Source organism: Solanum pennellii, chromosome 10, assembly GCF_001406875.1.
Source record: "Solanum pennellii chromosome 10, SPENNV200".
In the NCBI taxonomy this organism is placed as follows: domain Eukaryota; kingdom Viridiplantae; phylum Streptophyta; class Magnoliopsida; order Solanales; family Solanaceae; genus Solanum; species Solanum pennellii.
This window is the reverse complement of record NC_028646.1, coordinates 6,267,074-6,285,729: the sequence shown is the minus strand read 5'-3', so window position 1 is coordinate 6,285,729 and position 18,656 is coordinate 6,267,074. Positions and strand designations below refer to the sequence as shown.

General features: G+C 34.8%; 1 protein-coding gene across 2 annotated transcripts; it reads left to right on the top strand.

Moving 5' to 3' along the window:
* Positions 1–905: 905 nt before the first annotated feature.
* LOC107032296 (ATPase ARSA2-like) lies at positions 906–18,393 on the top strand. Of its 2 annotated transcripts, XM_027912044.1 has the most exons (8): positions 906–1,284; positions 1,352–1,421; positions 1,925–2,049; positions 8,232–8,382; positions 8,577–8,687; positions 17,383–17,521; positions 17,669–17,784; positions 17,948–18,393. In XM_027912044.1, exons 1-8 carry the CDS (start codon positions 1,226–1,228, stop codon positions 18,128–18,130), a joined length of 954 nt encoding a protein of 317 aa, XP_027767845.1. In that variant the 5' UTR covers positions 906–1,225; the 3' UTR covers positions 18,131–18,393. The 2 variants fall into 2 exon arrangements, with proteins under 2 accessions (XP_027767845.1, XP_015089369.1); XM_015233883.2 differs by having other exon boundaries at positions 907–1,421.
* The last annotated feature ends 263 nt before the right edge of the window (positions 18,394–18,656 follow it).

Here is an 18,656-nt window from a genome sequence, read left to right as displayed (position 1 = left end):
ATTATTAAACGTGTATCAAATAAGCCTTTCGTTATAGAGAGGGGTAAATGTGCATTTCGTTATAGTGAGGGGTAAATGTGCATTGCTTTTTGAACGACAGGGCATTGATGAACGAAAAGTATGACGAAAATTATTTATAACAATTACATAATTCCACATATTAAAATGGTACATACGTTTAATAATGTCATTGTTTTCTCTTTATTTGTTTACATAAGAAAGAATATTACAGCAGCAGAGGGGGTTCGATTCCCCTTATACGCGATGTGGCGAAAAAGACTGATTCAACGAGATATGCCTTGCCTGTATTAAGATTTAAATCTTTTAAAGATATTATATTTATTATTCATTTTATTGTAATTTCTTAAAACGTAATTAAAGTCAATAATAAATAAAATATTATTGGACAAAGAGAATAGAAATGAATCGGTAAATGCACTAATGCTAAATGATCAGAAAATTTGATTAGAAATTTAAAAAATCTATAATATCTTTTTTTATTTTAAAATTAATATTTTTAGTTAAAGTTAAAAAAAATAAAAAAATTATTTTTTTATTTTATTTTAAAATTAATATTTTTAAAATTAAAAAAATCAGTCAAAGTTAAAAATATAAAAATATTAATAAAATAAAATAATATAATATAAAATATATTATTTTACCATGACAAAAAAAAAAGTATTTTCCTTTTTTGTTCTTTCGCCTCAAAAGTTCTGCATAATAAAATATTTAAAATATTCTTTTTACCTAAACAATTCTAATAACAAAAGATGTGCTAGTATGATATCTACACATTTTGATAATCCCAAAAATTTTTAATTAAATACAATCTACTTTATAAAAAAAAAAAATTAAAAAAATTCTAAAGAACAGATCACACCCAAATTCCTTTCTTAAAAAAAAAAACAAAAAATTCTGAGAAATAATAATTTACATGTTAAACAAGTTTCGTAATAAATAAAAAAATAGGTAGAAATCGAAAGAAATGAGTGCTAGATTGATCAATGACCAAATTGAACCATGATCATCTTCCTCAATTGGATTCGGATCTGTTTCCCAACAAAGGATCAACTTGTTCTCAGTTTCTACTTTCCCCTCTCCCAATTCATCTCTTGAGGGGGAGAATAATTAAGGAGTAAGTAAACATTTATCAATCAATGGCTTCAAGTAATGAAGATTTACCTCAAGGAACAGTAAAGAATGTGTTGGAACAAGATACCCTAAAATGGGTATTTGTTGGTGGAAAAGGTGGTGTTGGAAAAACAACCTGCAGTTCTACATTGGGTATCCTTCTTTCTCAGGTCAGATCTTCAGTTCTTATCATTTCTACTGACCCTGCTCATAATCTCAGTGACGCCTTTCAACAACGCTTTACAAAGGCACCTACACTTGTCAATGGATTCAACAATTTGTATGCCATGGTACTTTCTCTCTATTTTCTTCGTTGATATTGGGGAAAAACTTATCAAAATATATATGACCTAGATAGGAGGAAGTCGAGAAAGTTGGTAGATAGTCGAGCTACACTACACTACACTGAGTATGTTGTTGTTGTTGTTGAATTATGACTCTCTGACTTTTACTTCAACTTTTATGTCTGTCTATATGCTTGTCTATAATAGTGTGTCAAAGAGTTAAGTATAACTGTGAGATTTAGACAACTCCTAGTTTTAAAGAACCACTAATTTGTCCTGAAAAACAAATTGTTGAGTATTGGAATGGAAAGGGTAGAATGGTGTTTAATGGTTATTGAGAATTCATTCTTTTGAATCAACTAGTTTGGGGACGAAACCTAGTTGTTGCAGGTGTTAATGTACTGTATCCAAAAGGATGTTTCTACTCTATGATTGTCGATTCTTTTAGTTTTCTGAATTTAAAAGGCCGATCTTGGTCAGGATTTTATGACTGAAATTATGTTCTTTAGGAAGTTGATCCAACTGTGGAGAATGACGAGACACTTGGATCAGAGGGAATGGATGATTTTCTGTCTGATTTGGCAAATGCAATTCCTGGAATTGATGAAGCTATGAGTTTCGCCGAGATGCTCAAGTAAGTGATGTTTCTCCATTACAGCTAGATACCATCTATGGCCGTTATTAGAATTGGTAGTTATACTTGTTCGTAAGTTGTTACAATTCTGAAAGTTCAGGTTCTATTTTCTTGGTGGTTATTGCAGCATCTACTGATTTTAGGAATTCAGGAATTTGGCTACATTATATATAGTGCTGAGATTTTTGACTCTTAATTTCAAGGACTGAACTAGAATATTAAATATTCTTCCATAGTTGTTCTCCCTTGCTTATCTAGATTGCAATAGAAATAGCTGGTGGTTTCAAGTACTGTGTAGAGTTATCCTCTTCAGAATGAGGGATAGTGCATTACTCATTAGATATCACCTCAAATTAATGAAATGTAAAGCTGTGGCTGCGGAGCTAATTCTGCTGCTTCTTCTTCTACCCATGATGAACCCCTCTTCTGCTGATTGTATTGCTGAAGATATGCCACATGTACTAGCTAATCTAAGCAACCCACTTAGGGGAGCAATAGATTTCGAGAACCTATTCCAGAGATGCCGTCTGTCATCCTTTTTTTTTTGATAACCGAGTAATCCAGCCTGTAGGCTGTATCTATTAGCAGGTTGTAACTAAACAGTAAAGTTGCGTTCTTTATCTAACCAGTGAATCAGGTTCAGAATATAGCTCCTTTAGTCTTCTAAACTATGTCCAATTGGTATTATCAAAAGCAAAAAGCTCTAAGATCTGTTGGGGCTTTAATTAAAAATAACGCAAAAAGAGAGAAAAGACACACACACACACATATATGTTTAGTACAAAACTAATAATTATAAGCATGAATGACATAAATATGAACAAAGAAATTGAAAAACGTTTACGACAGTGAAATATTAATTGCTTAGTGTCGCCTCTTTAGAAGAGGCTCATTGGCAAGGAAAAGTGTGCCTTAGAACCTATATGACTACACTGAAGTTCATATTAAGGAAAGCGAAGCACTCAACACATTTTGAGCCTTGCTTCAGAGCTTAAGAGTGCCTTTGACAACAGTGTCCAATGACTTCACTTTTATGGCTTCATTTTTCACTCCCTTTAATTATGTGCAAAGAAAGATCTTCTGATTTACAGAAATTTCCGAAAATTTGGGGCAATCTATACACTTCTACAACTTGGAGATTTCTTCTAAATATGATCCATCCATTTCACCTCTGCACTCTGCAATTGTAGTCTCCTTAACATATAAATCTGAAAGTAATTTTTTCAAAGGGGTATTCACTATTCACCATACTGCCATTATCTAGTTTTTCTTTTTCCAGCTCCTTCACTTTCACTCTGTCGATGGAGAGTAATCCACTGTGGTCCTGTGACTGGATTAGTGCACCATTAATCCGCAATACAACAATTCATCTTGATAACCACCTTGCACATTCTAGATCATTGTTGAACCTTCAGTACTTGAATAATAAACTCTTGTGTTGTAACCCCAAGTTGTTGATACTTAGTCCGTCTTTTTCTTTCGATGCTGGTATTTCTGACAATTTTAACCAAGTCCATTTCTCTTTTTTCTGCTTTCCGTTCCCATAAAAAGTCTCATAAGTCTGTCTAATTTATACTTGCTGGGTGGGGAATAATGACATGAAATATTGAAGTTGGGATTTGGGATGTCGATAATATTTATGATTTAATTCTTTATGAAAAAGAGTTTATGAGTTAACAGGAAATTGTGAGTAAAATTGGGCATGTTGGTGTTAGAAGTCATGATATGAAAAACACCATCAAGAAGAAACAGTCAGAGAGTACATGACCAGGTTCACAAAAGAAAAGATTACCATCTCTAACTGCAGTGACGAACAAGCTATTAAATCTTTCTGATGAGGGTGCAATAACCTATACTTGCATTGTCAATATACCATGAAATAGTAAAATGGAAATTTGAGTAACTGATAAGAGGATGCAGCTTGTGGATAATGTCTGTTGCAACTCCCTTGGTTCGAGTTATGCAACCCTAAGCATTTCCTACCTAAGGGATCTGGAACCGATTCTGAACATACTATATTTTTGTAGATATTGATCTGTTATTGGGTATTCACTATTTTCTATCTGCTCTTGATCGTTATGAATTCTCTTCCACGTCCATCATGTTAAGATACCCTTGTCATTGTTTAAATCACTAGTCATTACCTCCTGACAGTTTCACTTTCTTTATTCTTCATTTTTGTTTTAATCCAACTTCATGCCTATATTTCAACATCCGGCCTGCCACTAGACTCCCAAAATTAAAGTCGTTTACTGGTCTCTTTTGATCTGGCATTAGATGTTTCTCTTTCTTGTTCCAGATAAGACAGAATTTATTAATGATTCCCAGAAGAAATTCAAAATATTAGGGAGGAGAAAGTATTAGTAGCATCTATTTATGATTCCCAGAAGAAATTCAAAAAATGAGGGAGGAGAAAGTATTAGTAGCATATTTTACCTATGTTACTGAATTGGTTGCTTCAAATTTCTTGGTTACTGTATCTCTTGTCTTGTTTCCTAATGGTGTTTGGAATAGTTTGATGAGATTGAACTAGTGTTCAGAGTCTGAGCTGGAAAATCTTAGAAAATAAAACTGTCTTTCACTTGCTTATCAGGTGGACCGTGGATAAAGGTATTAACTTTTTTGTTAAAAGGGTTAAAAATACCCCTTAACTTTAGTTTATTAGTTGATTATACCCCTGCCATTAAAACGAAGTTAGTTTTGCCCCTGCCTTTACTAATTTCACCATATATACCCCTCATTTGACGGAAAACCCCAAATTAACTCAAATTGACCCAAATTTATTTTAAAAGACCCATTTTTCATTTTAAACCCAAAATTCAGTGCCCCGACCCCTCTATCTTTTAACCCATATAACCCCATTCCCATTTACCCATCCATTTCTCATTCATCTCCATCAATTTCGTAAATAGAGACATTTTTTCATCTTCTTAAAAACCTAATAGTTTTGCATTTTACCACCGCTTACGTCCGTCCGAAATGCCGAAGAGAAGAAGGTGTAACAGACGTAGAAAACAACCAAAAAATTTGATGGACAGAATTTCGTATTTGCTAATTGAAATCATCCCTGAAATTCACTGTCGCTTTTCACGGATTGATGCAGTGAAAACTAGTATTTTGTCCGAAAATTGGCAAAGCATTTGGGCTTGTCACCCTATAATTTTGTTAGACGAAATTGATTATTTGGAAGAAGAAGATAAGAAGATCATGTTGAAGATGAAGATGATGTGAATTTGGAGGATTTTTCATTTTTGATGATGAAATGACGATGGATTTTAGAGAAAATTGTATAGAAGGTTAAGAAGATTGGGGAAGAAGAAATTGATCCAGATTAATGAGAAATGGATGGGTATATGGGAACGGGTTATACGGGTTAAAACATAGAGGGGTCGGGGCATTAGGTTTAAAATGACAAATGGTTTTTTTTTTTTAATTTCGGATTAATTTGAGTTAATTTGGGGCTTTCTGTTAAATGAGTGGTATATATGGTGAAATTAGTACCGGCAGGGGCAAAACTAACTTCGTTTTAACGGCAGGGGTATAATTAACTAATAAACTAAAGTTGAGGGGTATTTTTGAACCCGCCCCCTCTTTTTTTTTTTTGTTGATAAAGTAAAGTTGTATACCTCAGCAATGAGGGTATGCTGGCAACCATCAGAAAGATTTACATCAGTGACCCAAAAAAGACCAACTCAAGAAATTGCTACTGAACTTAAAAAGAAGAGAAAAAAATTTAGAATCTGTCCAGCATCCTCTATACCCTCCTCATTTCATCAAAAACAGAAGGTCTTCATACAACGCCATTTGATCTTTTGTACTGATTCTGCAGGATTTTCCAAATACCATTACACCAAAAACAGAAGGTCTTCATACAACGCCATTTGATCTTTTGTACTGATTCTGCAGGATTTTCCATACACCTCTTGTTTCTTTCTCTCCAAATAGAAGGTTTGCAGTGTGTTCTGCCATTGTCCAGGTCGTGTGTGTTCTGCTTAGAAAAATGGCCATAATTGAGCAGTGACTTTGCAATGGAGGAATAGATGGCTATTAGTCTCATTTGTCTCATTACACAGTGAACACCAGGAAGCTATTTCAAAGCCTCTTCTTTGCAGCTTCTCATGAGTTAGGCATGCCCTTCTAGCCACTAGCCATGAGAAACACCTCACTTTAGTTGGCACTTTACCTTACTCTATGGTCCAGAGATTTCCCCTGGAAGTTCCTTCACTTTCCTATTGTACAATCTGTTGACTGACAACATTCCATCATGATTGTGTTTCCAAATCATTACATCAACTTCGAGATTTGTGCCCTTGTAATCTCTAGTGTTTGTAGCATCTCTATCTCCCAGTCATTTAGTAACTTCTGAAGCTGAATTCCACCCTTGTTCAGACCGTACCTCATTTACCATTGCATCTGGAGACAAGCTGAGGATATATATATCCGATTAGAAGACATCAAGGAATCCTGACCAATCCAGTGAACTTTCCAGAAAAGAACCCTGGTCCCATTCCCCACTTCGTATCCAATATTGTGTTATAGTTGACCCCATAAATTTCTGATAGTTCTCCACACCGAGACACCATACTGGATATTCACCATATCGGAAACCCATGGGCTATTCTCTCCGTACTTGTTATGTTAACTTCCTTCCAAAGTGCTTGATCCTCTCTTCTGAACCCCCACAACCATTTTGCTAACAAACACTTGTTTTGTAGCCCCAAGTTTATGATCCGTAACCCCCCTGAGCTTCTACTCAGCAAAGCAGTTTGCCATTTGAACAGATGTATTCTTTTACCTTCCTTTATTCCCGGCCAAAGAAAATTTCTCCTTAATTTATCAAGTCTTTCTTCCACTTTGGCCGGCATAGGGAATAGGGACATCACATAGGTAGGTAAAGAGTCTAGTACAGAGTTTATCAGAATGGTTCTCCCGCCGAAGGATAGATTTTGAGATTTCCAGTTTGCCAGCTTCTTCTCAATTTTTCCAATATACCATCCCATATCACTAGCTCTTTATGGTTCAATTTTGCACCCCAAAATATTTGCTAAGGCCTGGATCTGTGTAACCTCTTTGATGGGATATATACAATTCCTCCAATTGACGGCCAAGCCCGAGACCGCCTCAAAGACTACCAATATCATTCTGACAATTCTAATTTGTTCCTCCTTAGCTTCACAAAATATGACAGCGTGGTCAGCATAAAACAAGTGACAAATCTGCATATCCACCCGTGAGAAAATGCCTACTTTGACTCCTTGCAACAATGAGTTTTGAGTTGGCACCCTCATCATACTATCGAATCCTTCCATGGTTATGATGAAAAGGAAAGGGGACAAAGGGTCTCCCTGTCTGAGACCTCTTTCTGACCAGTAAGTTCTCCATTTATCAGAATGGAGAATCTAACTGTTTTTATACAGACCTCAATCCATCTCAACCATCTCTCACCAAACCCCATTTGTCTTAACATATTGAGCAAAAACTCCCAGTTGACATGATCATATGCATTTTCAATGTCTAGCTTGCACATAACTCCAGAGTCAGCCCCTCTGATTCTAGTATCTACATATTCGCTAGCAATAAGGACAGCATCCATGATCTTGTCTGCCTTTTATTAATTCCCATCTGATGTTTGTTTACCAGTTTGCTGATTACTCTCTTCAACCTCTCAGCTAGCAGCTTAGCTATAATTTTGTATACCCCGCCTATCAAACATGGGTCTGAAGTCCCTAAGGTCAACTGCTTCTGTCTTCTTCGGGATAAGAGCCACAAAGGTGGCATTCGAGCTCTTCTCAAAGACCTGCTGATCATGAAATTGTCTAATGGTATTCATGATATCTACCTTAAGCATCTCCCAAGAGTTCTGATAAAAGCTCATAGGAAACCCGTCTCTAGGAGATTAAGGTCTTGGGGGCAATTTATATTTGTAGAGCTTTGGAGTGTCCGAACAGGATTCCAGATCATTTGTGTATTTTTCAGTGGTACCAGAATATTTATCACTACAGATACTCTTAGCATGCCCGATTCTCAACATTTATTTACTTATGGTACATTCGTAGTGCTCAGATATCACTATTTTGTAGATTCTCTAGAGGCCACGAAATGTGCTGGGCTTTTGCCAATATATATAATGTGTTGTCTTTATCAGTTAAGACTAAAGTTCATTTCCTCTTGTTTCTTTCTAGATTGGTGCAAACAATGGACTACTCTGTCATAGTGTTTGACACGGCCCCAACTGGACATACTTTACGGTTATTACAATTCCCATCAACATTAGAGAAGGGGCTTGCCAAAGTGATGAGTTTGAGGAATAAATTTGGTGGCGTTATCAGTCAGGTAAATCTCTACCCCCTGCCCAAAAAAACGTCTTTTTCTACTTTTCCTCCTTTGAGCTTCTAATGTAATGATTTGAGGGCAGGGGTAGGAGGTCGCTATTTTAACAACGGAAGGATCATTGGAATGTTTCAGAAAAGATAATTCATCTTCATCTGGCAGCTTGAATTTACTAAAAGATTATGTGTCTATTTCAGATGAGTCGTATCTTTGGTGTCGACACTGAATTTGGCGAGGATGCGATCCTAGGCAAACTTGAAGGCATGAAAGATATAATTGAACAAGTAAACAGACAGTTCAAGGATCCAGTAAGATTTTTACCTTCAAATACTCGTCCTTATATTGATAAAGTTTCTTTTATGTTGTTATTGCTAGACTGTACTGTGATAAATTAGTAAAGTTTAAAGAATCTTCTTTTTGGACCTGGGGAAATTGCTAATAAGTTTGAATAAGAAGCATCAACAAAATCAGGAAGCTGTGGAAGAATATCTCTTACGGGAGCTGAATTACTCATATGTCTTGTGTTTAGTGGAAGTAGTGACACATAATATCTCCTTGTCGATGAGACATTAGCTGCTAGCACTATAACTCCATACTACTGAGCATTCATACCTATTCTTTTGCATTTATAATACTCCTGCTTGCAAATTCCATCCCAACAGCTCCCCACCCCTCATCCCAGAAAAAACCACCCAATGTAGCTTTCTTTTCAGTCTGTTGTTTTGCCAAATGGGGTTGGCAGTGGTATGAGAGGTCTATTTGGCTTGAACAAGAACGAAGAACTTTACAGCTTTCAGTTACTACCAAAAATGTTCACTAGATTTTGGAATAAATTTACAGCTCACATTTTTTTAACCTTTTTTTTTTTTAAATTTTAAACTTTTTACACAATATTGCTCTCTTGGAAAATGGGCCACTATCCAAACTCTCTCCCTTTCACTTTGCTCCAGCAAGCTTCTCTTCTGATGATTCTTTGTATCAGTCTGGTTATGGAAGAGAAAATCTTCTGTATTTCTGGTGATGGAGTCTTTTGAGGCCATTGATTTTAGCGATGACTTATGATAGGAGAAAACCTACTTTGTTTCTAGTGATAAGTCCTTTGAGAATAGTTGGTTTCTGCTGATAGTGCGCATTAGGAGATTTACAAGTAAATATTAAAATAGATGAAGAGAACTTGCATAAGCAAGCTTCGGTGTGGGACTGGTGATTGTTTTCGGAGACGGAGAAGGGAAATTCAAGTATGTATGTTCAGAGTTCCAAAGAATTTCAACAACTTTTGTCGTTATGTGAGCATTGGATCTTGATTGGTACTATTATCCCAAAGAGCTTTTACAACAGGAATGGGGAGACATAGTTGATAAAATCGTTTGCTTCTTAGGTAAATCTTCTAATCAGAGATACAACCTCTCCAACCTTGGGACAGAGTCATATGCCGATGGGAAAAGAATCCATCAATGGTCAGATAGGTTAAGGCATACAGCTAAAGAAGTTCCTAACAGAATGCTGATCACCCTGAGGCAGGAAATGACAGTTCTCAGTTCCTTTCAAACTGGTTGCTTTAGTGATATTTCAGCATTAGCCCTAGCCGGGAAGTTATTCTGAAATATGAATGGGGGATGTCAATTCTCTTTTCTTCAGGTTCATGAATTTGTTGTCATGCTCATGCTGGAATTAATGGATCTCAAAAAGGACATCACTACCTGGAACAGAGAAGTTTTGGATAAGTAGAGGCAAGAAGGAGCAAAGCGCTAAATGAGTTCTTACAAGTGGACCAGGTGATTATGTCCAGTCCTACACCTCATATGCAATGTTGTATGGTCGTAGCAATCATAAACCCAACAAAGGTTTGGGTCAATCCCACGAGGAGTATGCGTGTGCCAGGATGTCAAGCAAGTAGCTTTCAATTGAACCATAATCAGCAATCCCTTGTATGTAAGCATTTGTGACTTTCCTAGGGTTATCTTCAAATAAAAGACTAATTGAGTGATTAATTCTAAAACTAGACTATTGTTTAAGCTGGGAATTTAATCGAACATTTGAAATGCGAGAAAATATGATTTGTTTTTATTTTTTAAAGGTACCGGAGTTGTAGCCTCAATATGACAAGTCTATTCATGGATATAAGTATCCTGCTTACATACAATGGATTGATGATTATAATTTAATTGAAAGCTACTTACTAGAATTTTCCAACTCTAGCAAGTTGATCTCTACAAGTTCTCTTCCAAACGCAAAGATAGAGAAATATTAAAATCTAATTGATAGACCAAGTAGGAATCTCCCTATTCCTAGTTCGTTTCTATTAACCAAGCATAAAAAATCCTTAATACTCTTGATTCCTTGCCACTTGTTAAAAACCCAATCCAATTTCCACTTTCGCAAGCAAGAGATAGATGTGTAGGGCTTAATCTAATGTTTGCAACCCACCAAATCAGCAAAAAAGGATGTAAACAAGTAGATAATCAGTACCCATGTAAACATAGGCAAGATAATTTAACACCCATTCATATTAACGCAATAAGAGTCTACGACCCCAGCTAATGGGTTTAGCTACTCATGCTATAACTGAAAAATACAAGATGAAAGGAGAAGAAAGACATAATTAAAAAGTACTTAGGAAAGAAAATTGATACTCTATGATGAAATTCTTCAAAACCCTGCAAAAGTAGCTATGGTTTCTTCCCTAAGATCCAGCTGTACAAGGTTCCCTGCGAAAGTACCCTAAAAATCTATTGGAAGTCCTGCACAAATATGCCAAAAACACCCCTTCATGTCCAGTTATGTGGGTGCGCTACATAGCTCACATGGGCGATTCCAGAAGCTCTCCTTCATGGCTTCCTTGGCTACTGGATGAGGCCGCCTACGTGGGTGAAGCAAATGGTCCACACAAATTTTCTCTTTGCTCTTTTTAGTTCTTTTTCTTCAACTTTTGGCCTTCTAGTCCCATTCCTCAAGCATTTAAAGCTATTCCACTCCTCAAGCCTTCCACAAACTCCCAAAACCTAAAATTATATCATTGTTAGTCCATTAATCTCACACCGGGGAATGAATAATAATGCCAGTAATTTGAACGTGGTATATAGACTTAATTTCTTTATGAACCTCTAATTTTAGCAATTCCAATAAATTATTTATCATTAAAAAGTACCACACAATCGACAGAAATAACAACTCATCACCAGACAACTGAGAATAGACCTCAAACACAAGCAGAGAAAACATGATGTAAAACCTTTGGGTGTAGTGTCTGGAAACCATAAGATTATGGCCCCATTTCATCTCACTTGTGGTTGGAAATGGCTTGAAAACTGATTTCTGGGATGATGTTTGGATTGGAGAACAGTCTTAGAAACTCCATCCCACACCTGTACTTTAAGTCTGCAGAGGAATGCCACGGTATCCCAAGTTTGGAGTCAACAAGGATGAGACCTATCATTTAGAAGAGCACTGAATGATTGGGCAATTAGGGAAGTTGCCAACCTACTGACTCACACCCAGCTTTATTCATGAGGCCTGACAAACCTAGATGGAAACTACACAACAAGGGTGTGTTCACTGTTAAGTCATGCTATTGGGAGCTCAACACACACATACAGTGCTATACACATCGTCTTGGAAGCTGGTCTGGAAGACCAAATACAATCCTAAGTAGCTTGCTTTACCTGGTTGGGTATTCATAAAGGCTTGCCTAACTCGTGAGGCTTTACAGAAAAGGGGCTGGCAGATTTGCTCCAGGTTTGTCATGAGAGAGCAGGAAGCAGAAATCAATGATAATCTATTCCTCCACTGTAAAGCTGAGCCTATGGAACATGTGTTTGTGTTCACTAGGAGTTAACTTGGTGATGCCTAAGACAACAATTGAACTTCTAAGCAGTTGGAAATGTATTGGGAACAGAGGAAGAAAGGAGCACTATGGAGAACCATCCCAGCATGCATATGGTGGATCCTTTGAAAAGAAAGGAATTCAAGATGCTTTGATGGACAAAAGATTAAATTACAGAAGATAAGAATTAATTGTATAAGCCATTTGTTTTTTTTTTTTGGTGTAAACAGAATCTGGTAGGGGGAGACATTGAAATAGTTGATTTTATAAGAAACTTGTAAAGAATATCCCACCAGGGTGTGCCCACATTTCTCTGGGAGGTAAGTTTCCGATTCATCATTTTTTGGGTGATGAATTGTTTGTCTAGAAAATAAAGTTACCTCTTTCTCAATAAAGTGGCCAGAAAATGACTCACGTACCGGCATGTATATCTGACGCACTTGCCGGAGAATCGCTTCTGGCTGCAAGTGAGGGTGCATGTGACAACCACTTAAGTGGTTTTGGCTTTTGAAGAACACCGACAAAAATGTTATTTATTCAGACAACCGTTTAAGTTATTGGAAAACTGCACAATGACAACTGATTTCGCTGGAATAATGAACAACAATACTTATCTCACAGTTGCATAGATACCATGTGAGAAATATAGGAGAAAAATATTATTGAATTGTATATCTAAAATTATTACACTTAAGCCCTATTATAGACACTACATTACAATCCTTGGATGGATTGTATATACTATTCATGTTTCTATTCCTATTCTAACACCATCAATGAAACCACGTATTTCATCAAAAATAGAGAAGAACTTACAGCTTTTGCATGAATGTCACAGAGTAATGGGATTAAGGAGAAGTCGTGCATTTCTCCATCTGCTGCTGGTGTCTTACTGTGAAGTATGGCTGGCGTCGGTACCGAAACCGGGTGAACCGGACCGTTAAGTTCCGGAACCGGGACCGGACTGGACCGGTAAACCGGTAAAATTTGTCGTGTTCCGTCCCGGTCCGGAAGGGAACCGGTAGTATACCGGACCGGTATTTAAAAATTTTTTTTATTTAAAACTTAAAGATTTAATTTTTTAATTGAATATAATTTTTATTATAATAATTAAAAAATCAAAAATTTAAATTTCAAACTTTAAAAGTTAATTTTCAAACTTTTAAAGTTTGAAATTTAAATTTTATAAACTTTAATGTTTGGAAATTTTAATTTCAAACTTTAAAGTTATAAAATTTAAATTTCAAACTTTTAAAGTTTGAAAATTTTAAATTCAAAATTTTAAAGTTTGGAAATTTTAATTTCAAACTTTAAAGTTATAAAATTTAAATTTCAAACTTTTAAAGTTTGAAAATTTTAAATTCAAACTTTTAAAGTTTGGAAATTTTAAAATCAAATTTTAAAGTTATAAAATTTAAATTTCGAACTCTTAAAGTTTGAAAATTTTAAATTCAAGCTTTAAAGTTATAAAATTAAAAATTGATAATATTAAAAACTAAATTTAATACAACAATATTAAAAAACAAATTAAGGCGAATAGCCTATATTTTTATTAATATTTATTTGATATTACAATTACATTTACAAAAATATTAGTAGAGTATTAAAAGGTTTAATCTACACAGCCAACTTATAGGAAGGGTTCTGTTTGAATTAAATCTTGAATTATCATTCAACATTTCTTTAATAACATGTTCGGGAATTGGTTGAATAGAAAGATCTTCCATTGCTTCAATTCCGTCGTCACTATAATCCTGCATTACTTCATCAACGTCATCTTGAAATTTGGTCGGTAGTGGTTCACGACCCAAATTTCTTCTCTCGGCATTAATCCAATCTCGAAGTAATACCGATATTTCCTAGCCGTCGGCTGCTAGTGAATGACTATGTTCTCCAAGTTGAAACCTTGCTGCACTAAAGACGCCTTCCGAAGCTACTGACGATGCACATTGCTAATATATCTCGAGCCATCCGTTGTAGTTTTGGAAATCCTTTGCCGCGATTCCTCCACCATGCTAGAATATCTTCAGTAGGTTCTGTATTTTGATTAACATAGGCATCAAAATCATTTCTATTATCGTGAGAAAGTTCAAGATAATCCTGTAAATAATCATCAATATTATTTTCATCAAATCTACTCCTAGAGCTTTGAGGTTCATTTTCACTTGATAAATTTATATTAGCATTATATAAATCATACAATTTTCTAGCTTCGATTTTTATGCTATCTTTAACTTGTTGACAACTAGGAAATTCTTCTAATACATCATTAATATCTAAGTTAAAATACATTTTCTCAACCATTTTTGATGCACCTACATCTTTATACTGAGGGTTTAACAAACATGCAGTTAAATAAATTTGAGGAATAGAAATATAATATTTTTTAAATTTTAGAATCATGTTTCCAATGGTTTGTTGAAATCTTGGTTTATTTTTAAATTTATATAATTTAGAAGAAATCATACAAATATTAGGCAAAACAGTACATTGATGGACTATAAAGTACAAATATTCTTTTTGTAGTTAAGTAAAAACTTTTAGGAAATCTATAAGTTCATTTATATCACGCCAATCACTATCATCTATTCTATATGTCATATCAGAATTATGAGCATTCCAAACCATTTGTAAGGGTATTCTATATTCATAAGCGACTACAAGCATTTCATATAAAATATTCCATCTAGTAGCCACTGTTTTTGGAATTTTTCTAGGTGGAAGATTATTTTCAAAACAGCAATTTGAAATCTTTATGCCTAGACTTAACTTGACATTTAAATATAAAATGACATGCATTTTCAACTTTCGTACATCCGTTATCATACATATGTACACCATCTCTAACCATCAAATTATATATATGTGCAGTACACCTAATATGATAATTATCACCGTAGAAAGGACAAAGTGTAGGTTTTAAATATTCAACAACAACATTATTACTTGAAGCATTATCTAAGGTTATACTACTTATTTTATCACATATTCCATAACTTTGTAAAATATCTAAAATAGTTTAAGCAATATAACTACCGGATTTTTGCATTTGACAACATTTATAACCTAAAATTCTTTTTTGCATATACCAATTTACATCAATCCAATGTGCAGTAATAGTCAAATAATCGTTACCGTTTACACTACGACCCATATCAGAAGTAATAGCTATTTTACAAGTATTATAGTAAAATAAACAACGAAGATATTGAAAATGTTGTGCATGATAATCAAATACAACCTTTTTTATTGTATTTCTAGCAAAACTTTTAAAATTTGGATTATATACAATTTGAATATAATGTATAAAACCTGAATTTTCAGCAAAACTAAATGGCAAACCCATAGCACATATCATTTTAGCTAGTTCTTCAAGATCTTTTTCTCTACTATATGAAAGTGGTAAACTAGAGCCAGAAACATTAGACGGATTTAATTGTGTTTGTACCATGTTAGAGCCGCCTACTCCTACATTTTCAGGAAGGGGTATCGTTTTTTTAGCTTCCGCTACCGGTTTAGCATGCAAAAATTCATTTTTACAACAAGACATTAAATGACTATTCAAATGTCCCGTCCCGCCAGATTAACTAACAGTTTTATGATTTAATCTATGTTTACATTTATTACAAATATTAGTAGCCGTAGGTGGTTCAGTTTCATTATCATCATCATCAAAAGTAGGCGTATTAGTATAATTATCAATATCATTATCATTATCATTATCACTAGGCAAATCCTCATCAAAATTACCAAAATGACGTTGTAAATGTTCATGATAAAGATATAATCCTGAATTACTATCAATATTAAAAATCGTATCATCAACATGTGTATAATCATCCGTATTTATTCTTAATATAGTAGATTTTTTAGTTTTTGATTTAGAAGAACTACCGGTTTTTGCATTATCGGAGGGTGTAAAGTTACACATATTTTTTACACGCTCTAATGCACTTTTTTTTCCTTTCCTTTTTGAACAATATTTTTACCGAAATCCATATTAAAATATTAAACGTGAGATTATATATAATACGAAAAATGTAATGCAAATAATAAATCACAAAATAAATAATAATAATTTAAATATAAATGAAATGTAAAATAAAAGTTGGAACAAATGTACCGAACGTCTACTTAAAAAAGTAGACCTTTATGACCGCCGAAAGCCGAACGTGGAAAGTTGAAAGTTAAATTTTGAAGCTCCAAATTCAATTTTCAAAGACCAAATAAGGCAACACCGGAATTTAAGATATTATATATTAGAGAATTAGAGATTAGAGAGTAGAGAGTTGAGAGAGTAGAAGATAAATAGATGATTTTGTGATTTAAAAGAAAGAAATTTAGGGGTTTTATAAGTAAAAAAGTGGGTTAAAGTGTAATTTTTAGAACTTTAGGGTATTAAAAAAGTTTGGGGTGGGGTAGGAGTGTAATTGGCTGAAATTTGGGTCAAATAACCGTTGGGGGGGCCCACTAGCTGTTACCCAACGGCTATAAACGGATAGATTTAAAAAATAAAAATAAAAAATTGACTGGACCGGACCGGACCGGTAATTTCCGGAAGCGGGAGGGACTGGTAAATCCCGGTTTCCATCCCGTTACCTGTCCCGTAACCGGTCTATACCGGGACTAACCGGTACCAGACCGGACCGGTAACCGGGAATTACCGGTTCCGCTGCCAGACTTACTGTGAAGAAGATTTCTTCGCGATTCTTGAAAATCATAAGTAGAATTTAGAAGTAGTTATCACAGATATAGAAGTTGCATACTTGCAGGAACGGAGCTATATAACTAATGTGTTGTCTATTTCAATTCTTTTCCTCGCAAAAAATTGCATTTTTATGGAAAATGAGTTTGAACAATTCATGAGTGGTTTTACCAACTATTTATCTGCGCAGTTTATTTTTTGGTAAAAAACTGAAACACCAATGTGTTCTACCTGTTTGGTTTGAGTGTGGAGGAGGAGTAGTCTGTTGATGTCGCCTGTTGATCCATTTATTTGGTTTTTTCATCGTATTTAGATTTCTGAGTACCTACTACTAGCTTTGGCCAAGGCAGGGGAAAGTTTCTTACTGAGTCTTACTGAAATGGCTGAATACATTTCCTCATTTCTTTGTTTTCTTGAACCATTTAGTGTACTTCTCTAGTTTTTCTGATCTTTAATGCCACTGTTTTTTTAACAGGGCTTGACGACATTTGTTTGTGTTTGCATTCCGGAATTCCTCTCTCTATATGAGACTGAAAGGCTTGTTCAGGAACTCACTAAATTCGAGATTGATACACATAACATTATAATTAACCAAGTGCTTTTCGATGAAGAAGGTAAAAGTCTCATATGTTCCCTTTACATAGTATTAATTCCTTACAGTTTCTTTTCAATTGCGTTTGGTCTTGTCTGTATCACCTTTTCCTCTTAAGCTTGTTTTCTGTGAGAGAAAACTAACTTTTGGAACCTGCGTCTGTTTTTAGTTGTTGAATCCAAGCTGCTGAAGGCTAGGATGCGGATGCAACAAAAGTACTTGGACCAATTCTACATGCTATACGACGACTTCAATATTACTAAGCTGCCTTTGCTGCCACAAGAGGTTTGAAGATGCTTTTGCATATATTCTGGATATATCTCTCCACCCAAACGCCCGACATAAAATGACTTCTTTATTCAGGGGAAGAACATGATCATTTATTTTCTAAATTTTTCAAGAACCAAAGTTTTGCTAGTCTGATAAGTGATGTGCTACTCTCTGATAGGTTTGTGGTGTTGAAGCGCTGAAAGTGTTTTCACATAACTTTCTGACACCGTATCAACCTTCACTTCTTCGGGGTTCAGTGGAAGAGCTGGAAATGAGAATAGCCACACTGAAAGAACAGTTGAAAGATGCTGAAGAAGAACTGGAAAAACTTAGAGCAGGTCAACAAGAAAGTATAATGTAGAAAGACTTGGCGGGCGGAGGGCATTATGTTGCCTTCACTTTTTCTTTATCCTTTTTAGGAAACAGTGACATCTAAAAAAAAAAATGTTTTTCTTGAGATAATTATTTCTTCTTTTTTTGTATAATTTTTTCATTCTTTTAGTTCATTTGTACCTTCAAGAAGACAATAATGAGGTTTATAATAGTATTCATGAAGTAAACTTGAACACACCATTATAGTGTATTTTAAAGTGGACTCTGATTAATGTTAACGATTATCAGTGAGTCTTGACGTGGTGCATTCAACAGGTTTAAGTTTCATTGGAAGCGAGGACTAAGAAAAGACTCTAACACCTCATTTGTTTGCACTTAACGTATTTTTTTTTTTTACATTATAGTTGTGTAGATCTCGAGTATTAAGTCTATGTAATATTTAGTTTTGGATCTTAATCATGTCAATATAACTATGAAGTGCGTTTATTTTCTATGATATAACCACTTAATGAGTCTTGTAGAAATTTGAATGATTAAGATATGTAATAAAGTTT

Bases quoted from the DNA above. Each gene is read 5' to 3' on its own strand.
- LOC107032296 (XM_015233883.2), top strand. From the start codon at position 1,158: ATGGCTTCAAGTAATGAAGATTTACCTCAAGGAACAGTAAAGAATGTG. The intron at 1,422-1,924 runs GTACTTTCTCTC...TATGTTCTTTAG, and splicing joins TCAACAATTTGTATGCCATG to GAAGTTGATCCAACTGTGGA. The intron at 17,785-17,947 runs GTTTGAAGATGC...ACTCTCTGATAG, and splicing joins TGCCTTTGCTGCCACAAGAG to GTTTGTGGTGTTGAAGCGCT.